At 46.8% G+C, this 17,857-nt stretch overlaps 1 protein-coding gene across 1 annotated transcript in view; it reads left to right on the top strand.

Annotated features, from left to right (window-relative positions):
- The window catches only part of COL27A1 (collagen type XXVII alpha 1 chain), a 145,956-nt gene that overhangs the window by 123,291 nt on the left and 4,808 nt on the right, over window positions 1-17,857 (top strand). Inside the window, exons 39-56 of the mRNA XM_071574400.1 lie at window positions 76-129; window positions 243-350; window positions 1,836-1,889; window positions 2,216-2,269; window positions 7,328-7,384; window positions 7,541-7,594; window positions 8,137-8,190; window positions 9,575-9,628; window positions 11,160-11,213; window positions 11,289-11,396; window positions 11,749-11,856; window positions 13,323-13,430; window positions 15,075-15,128; window positions 15,712-15,774; window positions 16,149-16,202; window positions 16,895-16,930; window positions 17,403-17,420; window positions 17,722-17,757. Of these exons, the coding sequence (XP_071430501.1) occupies window positions 76-129; window positions 243-350; window positions 1,836-1,889; window positions 2,216-2,269; window positions 7,328-7,384; window positions 7,541-7,594; window positions 8,137-8,190; window positions 9,575-9,628; window positions 11,160-11,213; window positions 11,289-11,396; window positions 11,749-11,856; window positions 13,323-13,430; window positions 15,075-15,128; window positions 15,712-15,774; window positions 16,149-16,202; window positions 16,895-16,930; window positions 17,403-17,420; window positions 17,722-17,757 (1,128 nt within the window). The remainder of the gene's footprint in view (window positions 1-75; window positions 130-242; window positions 351-1,835; window positions 1,890-2,215; window positions 2,270-7,327; window positions 7,385-7,540; window positions 7,595-8,136; window positions 8,191-9,574; window positions 9,629-11,159; window positions 11,214-11,288; window positions 11,397-11,748; window positions 11,857-13,322; window positions 13,431-15,074; window positions 15,129-15,711; window positions 15,775-16,148; window positions 16,203-16,894; window positions 16,931-17,402; window positions 17,421-17,721; window positions 17,758-17,857) is intronic.

The raw sequence follows: 17,857 nt of genomic DNA on the forward strand, positions 1-17,857 counted from the left end.
GTGGCCTGAGAATGGCTGGTTGGGATGGGACTTCTTTGCTTGCCTATTCCAACAGCTTTTCTTTTTCTCTCCTAGGGACCAGAAGGGAGACCAGGAAAACAGGGGGAAAAGGGCAAACCTGGCCAGAAGGTAGGAACAACTCCAGCTGATGTTGATCTCAGATGATTGTCATTGCTTATCTTTCATATTTATCTATAGAAGTGGTTTTGTCCTGCACTAATGTCAGTGCCTTTGCTCTGCAGGGCAGCAAGGGCTACCAGGGGCAGCTTGGAGAGACTGGATCCCCAGGGAAGGAGGGGCCGAAGGGGAACCAAGGCCCTAAAGGATCCCGAGGTACCCTGGGACCTATGGTGAGAAGAGCTCTGCAAATGGTTGAACACAACATGCAGAACATGACTGGCAATGGTGGGCAGGGGCCTGACTGAAGCAGAAAGCCCAGCAGAGGCTTCAGAGCACAGAAAGGGAAATGCTGTTAGATGGGTTTAATTGGCCAAAACAGCTTAACAGTCGTTCTGAGCAGCGCAGGGGAGACTCCAAAGAGGTTGTTGAGTTGGTGCCCCATGAGCCCAGCTCACGTTGCATCATGCAGGTTCTTCAGAACTCCCCAGATGGGCTGAAATAGCTGAAATATTGGGGATTTTTCCTGAGCTGAGTGAGCTGATAAGCTATTTTTTGCTAAGATCTTTCCCTTTGAGACTGCACAGTCATGGCAAGAGCTGCTTCCAAGTCGAACTCTGTTATTATAAGGAATTCTGCCTTGGACTTCTGCCCTGTTTCTACACCCACTCTTGATCTACTTATCTAAAACACTTGGAGCAAGAAGAAATATAGCATGGGAAAGGATTTGAGCTGGGGACTGAAGGTGAGGCTTTCAGAGAGAACAGTAATAACATGGCAGAGAGGGGAGAAAGGTAATTTGCTTTAGGCACATGAGAAAAGTGCACTGAGGCAGCAGCAGTAAGTAAAAGTAACCCAGATGCATTGCAGATTGGTAAGAAAACTTCTTCCACTCTGGTACAACTTAGTGAGAAAGCAGGAGTTATTTATGGACCTGGAGTCATGGTGATGTTTCAGAACAGTAGCAAATGAGTGATGGAGTGATGGTTCTGCTGATAGTGTTTTCCTGTACTAAAAATTATGGCCTCACCATATATCCTCACTTAATATTCTTTGGCAAAGCCTCCATGGATTATTTCACAGGGAAGCAAAGAAATATCTGAGTAGCAGTCTGTTGGACTGGACACTTCTCTGTCTTGTGGAAAGTGCTTTCATCCACACTAAATGGGATTATACAGAAAGTTTGTGATTCACTTAAATCTGATGATCTGATTTAAACCCTTTTGCTCAATCTGCTAAAGGTGTGATAAACAGCTCTTGCAGTGCCTCCATCACAATGCAGAAAACTCCCTTCTTGGCCCCAGAACCCACACTGAGAAGTTTCCTCCCAGCAGTTTAGGATTAGATCATGCACAGGTGTGGTCTTGCTGGTGGACTTTCTAGCACAGCACTAGTTTGGCTATAGAATGTTCAGAAGGCCAGATGAAGAGCACACAAATGCAGCCATTTCTAGCAGCAAATCTGAGGGAGGTGGGGAACCTATTGCTGCAGGCTAACAAAGGCTTAGAGTGGACTCCTGACTTCCCTCTCCATGTGTAAGAGGTTAAAGCCAAGTAATAACCCTCCAGGTGGCTGCAACACAGCTCCCAGGTGGCCAGGAAAAGGGGTTGCCACATTCCACCTGATGCTGAGCTTTGCTTGGCATAGCCCAGTGCATCCTCTTTTTATGGGATAACACCACAGGCAGCTCTCATGGTCCCTTGTGCTTGCCTCTCCAGGGAGCTCCAGGAAGGATGGGTGCTCAAGGGGAGCCAGGCTTAAAGGGTTACCAGGTAAGGGTTTTATTTTCCTCTTCCAGCTTTTATCTGTTCTCAACTTCAACAAAACTGTCACTGCACAATGTAAATTGTTCTCAAACTATGATTTCTTCCTTAAACTATGGTTTATTTCTGGTCTTTAGTTTAGTTCTTTGTCTGGTCTCCATTTTTCACCATCATGGCTTCTCCACATGCATTTGGTTCATCCCTGCCACAATCCATGTGTCCCTCTGAAGCTGGGATGCCCCACACAGGGTTTGTGAGATCTGGCAGGGAACCAGGGAAGACTTTCAGTCCAACAGCTCTTTCCTGCCTCCTCATATGCTGTTTGCTCTCCATAGGGACATGCAGGACCACCGGGGCCAATTGGACCACCAGGGCCAAAGGGGGAAAAGGTAAGTTCAGGGAGTTTAACCATCTCATCTTCCCTCATTGTGGAAGCTGAGCTGGCATAGAGGTGATTACTCTGCTGCCATAACTCCCAGGAATTCGTGCTCTCCTCTCCCTACAGCAGAGGTGCCTCCTCAACTGCACAGCCACCTATGTAACTCCTACAAAAAGCTTTACCTCTTCAAATCAGTGCCAGGACACCCATGCCACCAGCAGGTGCTTTCCAGACACCACATGCCCTTGTGCTGGAGGCTGAACCATCCAGCATGTGCTCTGGGGTCACGTTTTTTCCACATCCACAGAAACTCAGCTCAATCCCCACGCCAAAAGAAATCAGAGTTAGTAGCTTTCTCTGATCAAGTCAGAATTACACCCTGCACAGACAAGCTGATCTTTAGCACACTGCATTATCTGTGCTGAAATCAGCTGCTGGAATTCCTCTTCCCTGTTGCCCTTATTCTGTGTTCCACATCACCTGCCACCCCCTCATCTCGCTTGTCCCCCACCCCTTGGCAAGCCCCCCTTGCTGCAGCTGCCCTGACTCAGAGCCTTCTTTTCACCTGGTGTTTCCCCCTTTTGCTGAGTCAGCACAGCCATAACCAGTTCAGGCTGGAGCAGTGACTCACCCTTTAATGGTTTCCTGTCAGGGAGCTGGGAGCTGGCTGCTCAGCGCTCTGGACAGCCCAGCTGGCGCTGGCTGCTCACAGAGCTGATGGAACCCCTCACGTGCCTCAGAGAGGGCTCCTGGGAGAACTCAGTGCAACCTTCCAGTGCTTAAAGGCAGCTTGTCAAAAAGAGGGGAGCAACTTCTTACACAGAAAGATAATGGTAGGACAAGGGAAAATGGTTTTAAACCAAAAGAGGAGAGATTTAGATTAAATATTAGGAAGTGTTTTACTCAGAGTGTGATGAGGCCCTGGTACAGGTTGCCCAGAGAAGCTGTGGCTGCCCCATCCCTGGAAGTGTCCAAGGCCAGGTTGGACAGGGCTTGGAGCAACCTGGGCTAGTGGAAGGTGTCCCTGCCCATGGCAGGGAGTGGAATGAGATGATCTTTAAGATCCTTTCCAACCCAAACCATTCTGGAATTCTTCCTTGGTGTGGGAAGGGAAGTGATGGTGATGGGCACTGGTCAGTTGTGAGGTCCTCATGAAGAGGAGAGATGTGTGAACTCTGTTGGCTCATTTTCTACTGCCCATCAGCAAAGGAGCATTCAGCTCTGCCTCTGGCACACAGGTGGGAGTGCAGCTGGAGTGCAGGCAGGAGCCTCATCACTTGTAAAATTAGTTTGTAAGGGCTTGTCTGTGCTGAGACTTTGAATGCATCCTTTCAGCTTAGGCTCCTGGTGTCAGGACACCCTGTTGACATCGTGCTCGGCCTGGAGACATCCTGTGCAGCAGCAAACCCCTGTGCTGGAAACTGGAGTCAGTGGGGCTGGGTGAATCCTTGTGTTCCATTAACATATTCACATGCCTCAGAGATTTTGCTTTGGGGATGAACATGGTCATGCTGCTTTTTCTCTCATTTCCTGCTGCTGAAACACATCCGTGAAGGAACAGCTGGTGATGTTCTTGCTGCTCTTTACCTCCATCTCTGCCTTGCTGAACTTCCTCTCCACCCCCAACCCTTCTAACTCTGCCCCATCCATCTCCTAGGCTGCACCTGCTGCTCTTCCAGACTCAGCAGCATTCCTCCTCAGGTGTATCCCACTGAGAGGCCATGTGGGAAGTGGCAAGTGTTAGCCAAGCACAACCAGCCCAGGATAATAATGCAAGAGCTCAGGACCAGGCACATTGTCAGCTGAGAGCCTGCCCAGAAGTTTCTCACAGTCCCACTGTTGAATTTTGAGCATCCTGGCAGAAGGTTGTGACTTGTGACTAGTGAAAGAAAGGTCAGCCATTAACCCTGCAGCAGAAGGAGTAAGAGATGTGCAGACACATAACTCTGTTGCTTAAATTGTAGCTGTTGTCTTATTTGAAAACTTTTTAAGTGCCATCTTGAAAGCTCCCATAATTTCAGTAGCAAATGATCCCCAAATTATTAGTCTGAAGCACTCAATGGAGCCCTCTGCCTTTCCCCAACAAGATGTTCTTCTGCAAATGGACACTAGAAGAGTACTCCCTGAGTGGATCTGGTGCCAACAGAGCACAGCAGTGTTATGATAAATGAATTCTACTTGCAAGTGTCTAAGCTGAAGCCTGACAGAGGCACCAAAGCATCCAATGCATCCTGCTGAGAGCAGTGAGGTCTCTTAATGACCACTGACACTGACCACTCAGGCCTTTCTGGAAGGCCAGAAGGTCTGTTGACAGCTTGCTGGGGAGAAGGAGGAGATGCTGAACAAGGAGACCACAACATCACGTGCTGAGCCTCCAGCACCACTTCCTGCACCAACCAGGTGCTCCACAAAAGTCTGGCTTCTAAGTTTTCTTATCCATCCTCCCTAAGAGTTGCCAAGATGAAGAGATTCCTTCTCTCCAGACATCTGTAACTTCACTCACACATGCAAACACAGAAGTGGAAGCCTAAAACTGAGAAATTAAGATAAAATGGAAATGGGACCGTGAGTGCTCTGCGAACTTTAAGCAACTCTGTAAACAGAGCTATGCTGAAGGAGGATGTATAATGATGGGGAAGGTCTTCCCTTCTCCTGAGAAGGCGGCTTGGTGAGAGGCATTATTGTGGAATCCAACTCCCTTGGCCATACCAGGCAGCTCCTCCACCGCATTTAATACGTTTGCAGCTCCTCAAAGAGGCCTTGCTCAGAGCAGACGCCTGCACTTGGCAGCTGCTTAAAGCAGTCCAGATGGGATCCTTTTAAAAATTACAAACTGGTGTATCTCACTTTGGGACAGGAGCCAACAACAACAAGCCTTCCCTTCTTCTCCATGCATTTTCCATTTGTATCCCAACATGTTTACTTTGCTGCCCTTTACTCTAACTTTTTTCCCTGCAACTTTCCGAAGAATTAGTGCAGAGCTTTCATCTCCCTCTTGAGCAGCTGAGGCATCAGGAAGCTCTGGAGGAGCTCAGTTTTGCAGTCCTAGAGCTGACCAGGCTGCAGGATTTTCTCAGGCAGAAGACAAAGGACAAGGTGGGGATTAGCCTCAAGGGGACACAAAACCACAACTCAGCTTTGGGGAGAAAGTCTGTGAGTCTTGAAGCTCTTCAAGGGTTGACAGAAGGATGAGCTTTCTTTGAGTTCATCATACTCAGCTCCCAAAAGGCAAAGGTGTTCACATCCTGGTTGGGAAGAAGAAATTGGTGCCAAGATTTCTGCATAGTAACACACACACTGGGATTTTTTTTTCCCTGAAAGTTGAGAAATAGTGGCTTTGTTTCCTTTCTAGCCAACATTCCTTTGATAGTGGCTAGAAAGCAAACCAGTTGCCAGGTATTCTGCTGCTGGCTTCAGGCAGCAAGTTCAGTAGCACTGGAAACATCAGCAGAGCCTGCAAGGCTTTGCTTTCCTTTCTTTCCTCTTTGCCACTCAACTTTCTCCATCCATGTTGCTCAGTACTGTTTTCAAGCTATCCTGGCACAGTTTCCCTCTATATATATTCCTTCTACTATATCTCCCCAAAACCCCAGACAAGCAGGTTGCAGTCCCCAGGCAGCACACAGTCTCTTAGGGACATAACCTGTGAGTCTCTATGGACTACTGGCAACGTTCATCCAACATTTGGCAGCAACAGCCAAAGAAAATGCCACTGTCATCAAGCGCATAATGGAGGGAGATGCACTGAGCTCTTTGCTGCCTGTTGAGGCGTGAACTGCAAGAGATTTTGTCAAATCTTGTATCAAGCTGAAAGCATCAATACTGGTGCTCAGCTCATGAGAAGTCAGTGTGGGTCAGCATCTCTCTCTCAGTGGTGGCACAGCTCAAATTTCAAGGTGTGACCCAAATCCTGCAGAAAAGAAGCTGTTGTCTCCACCAGTATTGGCTTCTCCCAGAGGCAGGATCATCAAGACATTTCCCAAGCATCCTTACTATCAGCAGCTGCAACTCAAACAGGAGAGTAACCCAGGGATAACATCAAAGAGAAGGGTAAATACACCAGATAGTGTTGGTGCAACCACTGAGAATTACAGAAGACTGTGGGAAACTTGGCTCTGCAGTGTTTGGAGATTTGGATGTTCAAGGCTCTGGGAGCAGCTCAAGCACACCAAATACAGCAGGTCCACTGTGCCATACCCTCAGACCCCCTCTCACCAGTAGCTGCAGCATCAAATGAGTTCTGAGACATGTTCATCCTAAGGAGCCAAAGTACCAGAGACTCTGATGTGGATTAGGCAAAAACTGGAGGAGCTGGAATGTAATGATCTTCCATGGAGAGTGAAGAAACTCTGAGCTGGACTCCAGAGAAAATAGGACACAGTGACCCTGAGTGACTTATACACAGAATTTAAAAGGATAATGTCTCTGTTAAGTCTTAAGGGATCTCTCTGTGGATGTTTTAGAGAGACCTCAGCTATAAATAATCTGGGTGATGTTATCTCCCAGCCAAACTATGGAGCTCTGAGCTCGTGCTGTGGAGCATCCCAGCAAGAAGAGGAGTGTGGAAGGGTCCAACCCTCTCACCTGGCTGATTGTAAGACAAGCCCACAATGGTGGCAGACAACCAGGGAGCCCATCCAGACCACCCATGTTCCCATGATAGCCCAGGCAGCACTCAGTGAGGGTGGGGAAATGCTTGATTAAAGAGTTTGGTTGGGCTGTCAGCAATAAAATTCAGAGGCAGAGAGCTATTTCCCTTGTTGTTGTAATTACATCCTTCTTGCTTAGTTTTAGCAATTGTTGAAAATAACCCTTTGCACCTGGTTCCTTAGGGAGGAGGGTTAGACCAGGCAGAAATAACCACCAGAAACCAGGATAAAAATGAGAGGAGTCAGTGTATTCCAGGCTGTGAAACAAACAACCAAAAAATTGTTTAGTCTTCCTTTGCATGAAAAGGGAGTAAATTCAACAGAGGCTTTGACTGATGAGCCCATGATATGGGAGCACTGGATCAGGTCTGTACAGAAACATCTGCTGTCTATATTAATATTAACATTTTTATTCACAGGGAGAACAAGGCGATGATGGGAAGGTAGAAGGCCCACAGGGACCACCTGGAGACAGAGTAAGATGTTCAATCTTCTCTGATCAATCCTGGCCTGATTTTTGTGGGTGGATTGTTTGGGTTGCTTCCTTGCTTGTAGAACATGCAGAAGACATTGAGATATTGCAGATGGCAGATTGTTGACATCCACCTTAAATCTTTGTCATGCTGTTGTAGGGCCCTGTTGGTGACAGAGGTGATCGAGGGGAGCCTGGAGACCCTGGTTATCCTGTGAGTCTTATTCCAAATGCATGATTCAGAAATGTTTGGAAGCTTCCAAAACCATTTTCTCTCAAAAGCAAGACTCAGGTTATGAATTATTTCCTGTGCTACTCTTTTCAGCTGATTTGTGTTGATCTGCAAAGATTCTGTGGACTAAGTCTTACCTCCATCCTGAGGTACCTGGTCAGAGTGACCCATTACAGTAATTTGCAGAAGGGTGTGAATTCACTGGGGTTGCAGTGCTGCTGCCTTAGCTTTTAGGACAGCAGTCTCCAACTGTCCCCTTCCAGTAGTGCTGTGTGTATTTTGGGCTGCATTAGAACACCTTCTTTGCTGCTTAGGTGATGATTAGCAATTCCTCTTAGTGATTTCTTTACAAAGCACATCCATGGGAGTGTGTGCATTACCCACAGCTTCACCATCTCTTTAGTAGCAGATGCAGACCTGTATCTTCTCCTGCCCCACACAGCACATTACATCCATTTTTCTTTCCTACTGCCACAAAAGTACCCAAGAACAAAGACATGTTGCCTCTCTGTTTTTTATTTAAGGGTCAAGAAGGGCTTGATGGAGAAAGAGGAAAACCTGGACAGCAAGGCTTACCTGTAAGAGATGCTGCTTTATTGTAAGCTACCCAATGTTTGTGATAAGCAGATGCACAAGGGAAGGTGGGAAGGGCTGCAGTGGAACGTGTGTGGTGAGCTGTGAAATGCAACGTGGGCATTTCCATAAGCCAAGCCTGTGGAATGGGCATTTTGAGCCACAGTGAGACTAAAGATGAAACAGGGAGCACTCCCAGTAGTGCCTGTCTCCAAACTGTCCTTTCTGAATGATCCATGAGGATCACTAGAAACTTAGGAGAAGGGTGGGGGGTGATGACAATGACAGTGGAGGAGCCTGCTTGGAAATGATCCATTTGACATGCTGCTGGTGAGAGCTGGTTCATTGTGAGGTGAGACTATATTATTCTGCCTTCATGGTGTTTCCAGTGAAAGACTTCCTGAAAGGCTAGATTAAATCCAAATTTAAGGGAAGGACTCTTTATTCCCTTGCTATATACGGTAGCATCTGATTTTTATATGTGACTGTGAGTGCAGCAGCACATTAAATGTAGTTTGTATTGGGAAATAAAGTTGAGTCAATTCCCACTTTTTATAAGACCATTGGGAAGAACAACAGATTCTATTTTGGGGGAAAGTCTTAGTGCTTTGTCATATGGCCTAGGAATGAGAAGAACTGCTGCATTTGCCAGTGGATGTAGTTTATTTAGGGGATGACATCCCCTCAGATGTCTGTGTTTCAGTTTTGGATTGTCCTTAGTAAAGACCCTTAGAAATATGTGACTCAGAAACAAGCTGGGAAAGGAGAGCTCTGCAGTGAGTCCTTCCTTGTAATGTTTTGGAAGTTAGTCCAGAAATTGCCACTGGCACAAATAAACAAGAAAACCCCAAGCTGGATGACCAGGAGAAAAGATGGAGATGGGTGTGATGAGGAAGAGACCAGTAAGAGAGTAGTGAAATACTCTGCTTTACTCCTTCATAGGCAGCTCTTAAATACCTGATATCCAGGTGAAACCAAGGAAAGGGCTGCAACATGCAAAAGGGAGGGAGTACCCACATTAAGGATGGAGTCACTGTGTAAACTACTCATTCTGCACATAGTTGCTGCACACAGGCTCCTTCCTTCCCACTTCTCAGCACAGTTCTCCAAGCACCATCTGGAATCTGGTGAATGATTTCCACAAATACAAGTACCACCCAAGTGAGGGGTAGAGTTGTTTCTTCTCCAATTGACACCCTGTTAAATGCTCTGTGGAGACAGTTCCTTGCTCCTTTTTCCCCAGGGGCCTGTCTGAGTACAGGCTGTTCCCCTGAATTGTTTCCATACAGTCAGTGTTGTTAGGGCACGAAAAATGCTGTTCTTTGTACTTCATGCGAGATACTGCCAGAAGAGAATTTTAAGCAGATTTTTCTTGTTTATGTTTTGTAGGGGGATCCTGGATCTCCAGGCAAGCCAGGAGCAAAGGGATCCAAAGGTGATGTGGTAGGTTTCAGCAGGGTGGATTTATAGTGTCCCAACTTTAAAGGAAATGTCTAATTAAGAGGACTCTCATGTTTTTGCCCAGCATGTGTGATTTTTCCTATGCTCTATGCCTTGAAAGGCTGTGGAGAACCTCATGGGAGGGCTGGAAACATGCATTTGGGTGTCCAAGCCCAATAGTTTGTTGGCTTTGTGGAGCTGGAGAAGATCAAGACAATTACAGCCCCAGCATGATGGGTGACTCCTGGGCAGGTCTTTAGTCCCTGCCCTGGGCTGTGTCTCTTTCCCATGCCCTGTTTTGTGATGCTTCCAGCCACAACTGGCTCATCCGTCCCAAAGGAGGTCTGAGCCAGGCAAGAGTCTTTCTCTTTCACTTGAACCAGAAACTTTTCTGGCTTGAAACCTTCTGGGTTTGGAGTCCATTTATCCATGCAGTTTCTTGGAAGAGTCTCTCTATTTCTTGTCCTTATTGAGGAAGAAAACACAACACACATGGGTCCTTCGGGGTTCATTGGGGCACCTCATACCTGCTCCTACCTCCACATCTGGCTGTAATAATGGCTTGCTAATTATTTTCACAGATTAGGGACTTTATTTGCTAAAACATAAGTATGTGAATGCAATACTCAGCAAATTCCTGCTCTCTCTTGGCAGATGTCAAGATTTTTAAACTGACCCTGCTGGGGTAGTGCCAGAAGACAGTTTTAGGTCTTTTTGGCAAAAAATGTGTCAGGTGATAAGATAAATAAATTCTGCCCATCAATGGACAGTCTGGAACTGCCTTTGGGTCTAATGAATAGCAGGGAAAGCACCTCCAGGAATATTTGTTTCATGTAGCTGGCCTGCCTGGTCCTCTGCAGATGGAGAAACAATGCACAGAAAATGAGTTCTTCAATTTAAAAGTGCTTTAGTACATGACCTCACTAAGGGACCCCAAGTGAAGGTGGTGAGGCTGAGTTTTCCATTCATTCTGCAGAAATTAATCCCTTTTATGCCTAATAAACTCAGGAGTATTTCTTTTATGCTTTTATCCACAAAGCAGCATTGCAAATTTCAGATACCCTTTTCATCTCCATTAACATTCCCAAACAGAGGGATCTACCTCTCAGAAGCTCCCCTTGAATGCCCTCAGAAGCCTCTCTGGGTCCTGAGTTCAGCATCATACCATCAATGAACCCATGGAGGACGCAGGTTTTAAGCATCTTGTTCTAATGTTTGCCAGTGCACTGAGTCCTCCCTCGAGTTCATCCTGCTGTATTTGTCCTCATCTGCTCTGTATTAGGAAAAATGTAGGTCCTTGCCTTCTAGCTATTCATTCCTGCCCTAGAACTCTCAAGACATACGAAGAATCACTTGTAATAAAACTAAATAGCAGTTCGTTCCCCAACGCTGGGGCAACTGGCTTTATAAATCTCCTGTTTTCATAAAATTCTTTCCAATCATTATCCAAAAGCACACCCTGAAGTCAGACTCCCAAGTGGAGTTGTGCTAGAACTTCTGCAATTTTAATGTCTTTCTTTTTTTTTACTTGCAGGGTCAAAAAGGAAAGCAAGGAGCACGGGGCAGTGCAGGGAGCAGAGGCTCACCGGTAGGTGAAAATTCAACTTTCTACCCTGGGAAATGCTGTCTGGGAGCTCCACTTCTCACACCTCTGTGATTTCAGGGCATCCTTGGGCTACCAGGTCCTCGAGGAGTGGTGGGAAGGCAGGGTCAAGAGGGTGCCCCTGGAGTGGACGGAGTGCCCGGGAAGGACGGCGTGCCAGGGGTCCTGGTGAGTTTCAATTGTAACCTTTTGGCATCAACAGCAAATGCAACTTAGGAGCTGGAAAACTAAAAGGGAGCACAGGAAAAATTACATTATCCAGCTATGGACAGTCCAGTTTACACATACCCAGAGTGGGTCCTGCTCACATCTCACATGCACATAGAGGCAGCAGCTGCCTTTGCATGGCCAGGTCTGTAAATATGGTGGGGTTTGTACCCTGACAGACACTTGTGTGCACAGAATTCTGTCCACATCTGCAAACCCACCCTGTCCAGATGGATGGTGCCTGCTGAGAGCAGACACTGCAGAGGGTGAAAGAGCATCTTGTTTCATAATCTCTTCTGGGTTGCTCTTTTAGGGAGAGCAGGGTGATGATGGAGAAGAAGGTGTGATCGGGATGTCAGGCAAGAGAGGGAACCCAGGCATACCAGGCCTCCCTGGGGCACAGGGACCACCAGGATTCAAGGTGAGTTTCTGACTCCCTAAGATACTGCTGTGAGTTAATCCAGTCTGTGAGCCTGACATCTCTAGAGATGGAACTCTCCAAGTTCTAGTATAATCTCAGGTCCTGCTGCCATCTTTCACTTAGCTTTGAGGCTCTGTAGACCTCTCTTGTCATCCATCCATCCATCCATCCATCCATCCATCCATCCATCCCTCCATCTGTTTTCACTGTGGTTACAGCACCTGAATGTTCCAGAGACCTTTCCTCTCTTGTTAAAGGTCGCTGGGCTCAGGAACCTACAGACACACATACCCACACTGCAAACACTTCAGTCTTTTGTAATGAGAAACCTGGCTAGAAAACAAATGAAGTTGCAGAGGAATTTCTACAATCCACCTGTAGAGTATCCAGGATGGACAACTCTGTGGGAAATTCAAGTGTGCTGTGGCTGCTCTGCAAGGCCTAACCTGCAGAAGGGAAATTTGTGCTGCTTGGGTTTTAGCATGTATTTACTGGATTATAACAACTGGAACCAGTCTGGAGTTGGACATCATGCTGGTGGAAGCAGGAACAAGCTGCTTTAATGGCCTCGGGGTTTCTTCCTGGTCCTTGCCCTGACCCAGGCTGGCCACAGGACCCAAACTGGACCCAAAACAATTCAGCCTTTTGTAGAAAGACTCTGTAAATAGGAAGACTCCAGCTGGGTTTGGAGAGGCTCTGGGATCTGATTTAAATTAGGGCTCCATAGCTAAACTGTCACTTGCTGCCCTCCAGCTGCCTTGGGCAGAACAACAGGCTGTGACCAGAGGTGACTGAGAGACCCTCGTGTCCTTGCCACAGGCCTATATCCTGCCTCCAGGGAAACTTTTTGCCCTTTTTCCAGCTATTCAACTATCCCAGGCTCTCACCACCTTTGCTTCTCTCCCCCAGTCTGCCAGGATGAGTAACTGAGGCTCGTGCTGCTCCTGGCCCTTGGCAAGGGAAAGAGAAGTGGAGCAGAGTGTGGTGCTGGGTCACAGAAGCCCCTATCTGGATTGAAGTTGTGGAACTAGTTCAGGGGAAAATGTTGGCTTTGAAGCCTCTGGATTGAAGTCCTCCAGCTGAAGTCTTGGCACATCTTCAGCATTTTCAATGGATTAATCATCAATTGCCAGCCTGCTGAGGGGAAGAGATTGTGGGAAGCTGCAAGGCAGGATGAAGAATGTACAAAGTGCAGGGAGAAGTCAATTTACTCTCCTCCTCCTCACTCTGTGCAGGCAGGATAGCTCTGCTGGGCTTCTGCTCTGTGGGCAGCACAGGAGGGGTCATGGCCATGCCCATCATGGTCTCATCCTGAACAACCCACCTTAGCAGACCTGGGCTAATAAAACCACATTCCTTATCCCACTGAGCCATCTCTTCCAACTTTCCATCTATGGCCATTTCAGATGATCGCTGTTATATTTAGCTCCTGTCCCTGGGATTTACTTGAATTCTGTTATTTTTAGGGTGAAAGAGGATTGCCTGGACAGACTGGCCAAACAGGGAAGCGAGGATCACCAGGAGGAACGGGCCTTCCAGGGAGCCCCGGTGACCCAGGACCCAAAGGACAGCCGGTTAGTGGTGATGGAGCTGCTCAGACCTGACTCCAGGCTGTCTCCTGCAGGAGAGGGTGTGGATCTGCAGGATGGGACAGGAGGGTGAACCCTGGCAGGGTCTCTAGGGTAGCCCATATCCAGCTTGTGTGTAGTTATAGGAAGGAGTTAAGGACTAGTACAAAACAAGGCACAGGGTGAACCCAAACTACCTCAACTGAAATATTGTTTGTATATTTTATGTAACACCCCTGTGATGGCAGTATTCAAGCTGAAAGTTAGTAGCCAACACCACCATAACAAGACTATTTTGACTCTGATATCCACAAGTGACATGTTCATTTGCCTTGTATTGTCACTGCTGCCTCACAGCAGTGAAGGGACAATGGCCAGAAAATGGCCAGATCCCCTTGACTTAGATGACTCCATGGCATTTAAACCCTTCTAACTTCATTTGCTTTAGCCCAAAATCCTTCTAAAAAGAGGGCTTGGTTGATTCTCCTAATGCAGGAAAGACCTTAGTCCTCCATTAGTAGCAGTTGTCCTTTCCAGGATCCATAAATGGGCAGTTAAATCAATTTGTATCCTTGGAAAGTTTCTTACACTCCACCAAGTCCAACCAAGGCCTTTCTTGCCAAGCAGTTTCTCACTGTCGTGGCAGGAAAAACTTCCTAACAATGATGTTTCTAAACTCACTCTGGAACAGCCTTGTAACAGAGGTGGTGGAAACCCCATTGCTTGGGTCATTGACAACTGGGCTGTAAAACACCCTGTAAAGTACAATCCATCATGGGTCACAAAGTCCTGCTGAGGGGCCAAGCAAGCCTTTTCCATCTCTGATGTTCCTAAGACTGGAGATGAATCATCTAGTGAAGGTTTCTGACCCCTTTTTTTTAATGTTGAATCATTTTGCATTTTGGCATCTGAGAAGCCCAGAAATATCAAAGGACAAACATCTCAAATATGGTGAAAGAAGGGTGTTTATCTAAGGACACACTACCCACGGTGGGTTTTTATTCTCAGAGTGCATGCTATGTGCTGATTCAAGCTTGATGGCCTTCCAAATATTTTATTATTATTTTTCTTACAAAATTGAGCAAAAACCCCTGCAGAGTTGAATAGGAAAAGAATTAGGGGACATGCATGGTTTCCTTGTGTTTGAGTGGGAGGTTATGTTGTAGGAACACACACTTTTTTAACAGCTTGAGTGAGAATAGTTTGAAGTTGCTATTAGAAAAAAAAGAAGAGCTTGTTACAAAGGGCTTTGGGGCTAGTTTTTTGCAGCAAGAACTTCCAAGATCAATCTCAGAGCAGATGCTCTCCATCCTGCTTCTGCTGACAGTGGGCCAAGCCAGAGAAGCATCTGCTAAAATAGTCCAGGTATGCCTCCCATTTGGGGGGCAGAAAGACTTAGTCTGTGAGATCTAAGTGATCTATGAGTCTGTGAGATCTTCTGGAGTTTCCCCTAGCCTGATGTTTGTGTAGTTCCCCCTCCAGATTTCTTTCATACATCTTCCTCATCATTTCTGCTTAGGCTGAAGGATACTCATGGATTTCTCTTTCTCTGAAGCTGCTGAACTCTTGGGGTGTCTCTGAGTGATCAGCCATTGATGTGAACTTACTGTTGTCCCTTGTTCTTGTATTTGTCTTGGCTGTTACTTGCAGGGAGACTTTGGAGAGGCAGGATTTCCAGGGATTGCAGGCTTGTTTGGGCCAAAGGTAAGAGGATGCTTGTGACCAGTTGGCTTTCTGGGCCTTCTTTACTGGGGACAGACAACATAATACTCGTTGCAAAGACTTCATTATCTGCTCTGCAGAAACTATGGAAGTTAAATCATCATCTCAACTTTCTTAGTTTACACATCTTTATTTGTTAAATGATTGTGTGTTAATATATGCTCTGTTGGAATTTTTTCTCATTAAAATGGGCAGCTGTCAGGGGGGAAAAGGGCTGTCCTAGAAACTCTGTGGCTGTTTTACCCACCTGAGCATCTTTCAGACATTTGTGTTTCCAGCATCTGTCACCAGTCTGCACTTGAGACACTGATGTGCATCCCCAATACTGAGAGCCTTGATCTGAACTTTAGTTTACCAGCATCTAATTTTCCTGTTGAAGAGGGAACTGTTTGTTTTCTGTAGAAAGTAAAGCCCTTGCAAAACAAGAGTGGGGAAATAATCTTCAACAAACTGAACCTTGGCATTCCCATATACAAGAGGCAGGACCTCATCCTCACAGTCCAGCTGTAAGCAAGGGCATAAACACAGGGTTTGGTTATTTAGAGGATCTCATTTTTTCCTGCAGGGCCCCCCAGGAGACCTTGGGTTCAAAGGCATTCAGGGACCACGTGGGCCACCAGGTCTCATGGTGAGTGGTTTTCCAGAGTGTTGATTCTTCCTTCCCTGTTTCTCTGAGGCTCAAGGGTGCTGTAAGGAACACAGTGCACTGCTCACAGCTGTAGGTGACCACATCTGCACGTGGCTTGGACAGTCATGGTGCACAAACCTCTCCAGCTACACTGAAATCTTTCTATTTCTGGAATTTCTGAGGTTTAACACGGGTTGTGGTAACCACCCTGTGAGGGCTTGTCTCCTTGGACTTGCACTTTGAAGCATTTTATTCCAGCCACAGCAAATACCACCATCATGTAGCAAAGAGATTCAGTGTCTTTACTGAGTCTGCCCTGTAAAAGTGACCATCAGTTCCCATGTGATGGTTCACAAATATCTTTTCTTTTCTAGGGAAAAGAAGGCATTATTGGCCCTCTTGGCATTCAGGGTCCCACGGGAAGCCCAGTAAGTATCTGTGCTTTTTTCTGCCTGTATTTTTCAGAAGAGCATAGTGCATGAGATTCAAGGTGTTTGGGGCCAGCATAAGTAAATCCCATTAAATGAGGAAAACAAAAAAGGGTTTAAGATCAGCAGCTTCAGAAAAGTGCAGGCTTAGTCTCTGGCTGCACAGATTTTTGCAGGGAGATTACTAGCTTAGAAGTGAGGAACAACTCAGCCTAAGTACAAGGTCTTCCATAGATTGGCTCAGACTAGAAGGCAAAAATGTTATTGCAGATTTTTGAAAGCAAGCTGCCAGATTTCCCAAAGAACTTGGCCTGAGGGGGGCAAAAAAACCCAGATGAAACTGATAATTGAGCTTGGAACCATTTGATTCTGGGAGTGTTAAAAATCCCTGCCTGCCCCAAAATGCCAACAGCCCTGAACACAGACTAAAGCTCAGGTTAGTGCTTCATAAAAACATGAACGTGATGCTACGCAGAGTTCAGTCCAGAGCCTGCTACTGGCAGAGATGAAAATCAGTAAGATGAACTTGGACATTGCCCAAATGGTGGTTTTGTGCCTCGGGATGGAGGGGCCAGTATAACAACCTGAGCTGATGTGTTAGAGATGCACTTGGGTTCTTGCAAGGAGCTTCCAGGGGGCAACATTCTGTGCAGCTTCTGAATGGTCACTGAGACACCCCTTGTGCTTTACAGGGGCCCAAGGGAGACAAAGGCAGCCGTGGGGAAACGGTAAGTGCTGGTCCCACCCCTGGGTGTCCCTAAGAGGATCTTTCCCTTTGAGCAACCAAGAGTCACACTGGGCACAGCTGTTGGACTAATGCAGGAGGCTGTGTCTCGCTTTTTTAACAAGTCCTCTTTATGAGTAATGCCCCATAGATACCAAGACCCCTGGGCACATTTCTAACAAGCCAAGGTCCTGCCTCTGGTTCTTCCTGCTCACGTTTCCCACCTCCATGGGCACAGCAGAGGACAGTGTGCTGGCAGGGACCTGCACCCCAGAGTGAACATTCACTGGTGCCAGGGCCATCACCATCCTCTGCAACAACCTCTTTGCTGTAGGCAGACCCCCTGTCCTTCCAGTGCAGCATCCAGCCCTTTCACAGGCACCTAGGGAACAGCACATCAGTGTGCAGGGAGATTTGGGTTATTAGTGAGCACCTTCTCACAGTTCTGCCTTTTTTTTCTCTTTTTTTTTCTGCAGGGTCTGCAAGGTCCAAGGGTAGGTATTTGATATCACCTTTTCTGAATGATATGGAATTAATGACAGTTGAGGAGCTGGAAGGGCTGGGAAACAAGGGATGCAGTAGGAATGGGCCAGATGCAGACAGATGCACCCAGAGCTGGGATAGGGACAAAACAGGGCCAACTCCTGTCTCCTGAAGGGTTTGAGGGACCAGATGCTGTGAGGTGTCAAAAATCCAGAGGATTTCAGCTGGGGACAGATTCCTGCTGATGGCAACCACAAGGACTGGAAATACGAACTGGAGATATTTCACTAACTGATGCCACTCTGTCTTTAGGGTCCTCCAGGCCCACGAGGACACCCTGGCCCTCCGGTATGTATATGTGGAAAGAGTTCAAAGACATGATTGAAACAAGCTAAACTTAATGCCATGATACTCTCCAGAGGGACTGTTCACTCAGTGGAAATTATAG

Source organism: Pithys albifrons, chromosome 20 (genome assembly GCF_047495875.1).
Source record: "Pithys albifrons albifrons isolate INPA30051 chromosome 20, PitAlb_v1, whole genome shotgun sequence".
In the NCBI taxonomy this organism is placed as follows: Eukaryota; Metazoa; Chordata; class Aves; order Passeriformes; family Thamnophilidae; genus Pithys; species Pithys albifrons.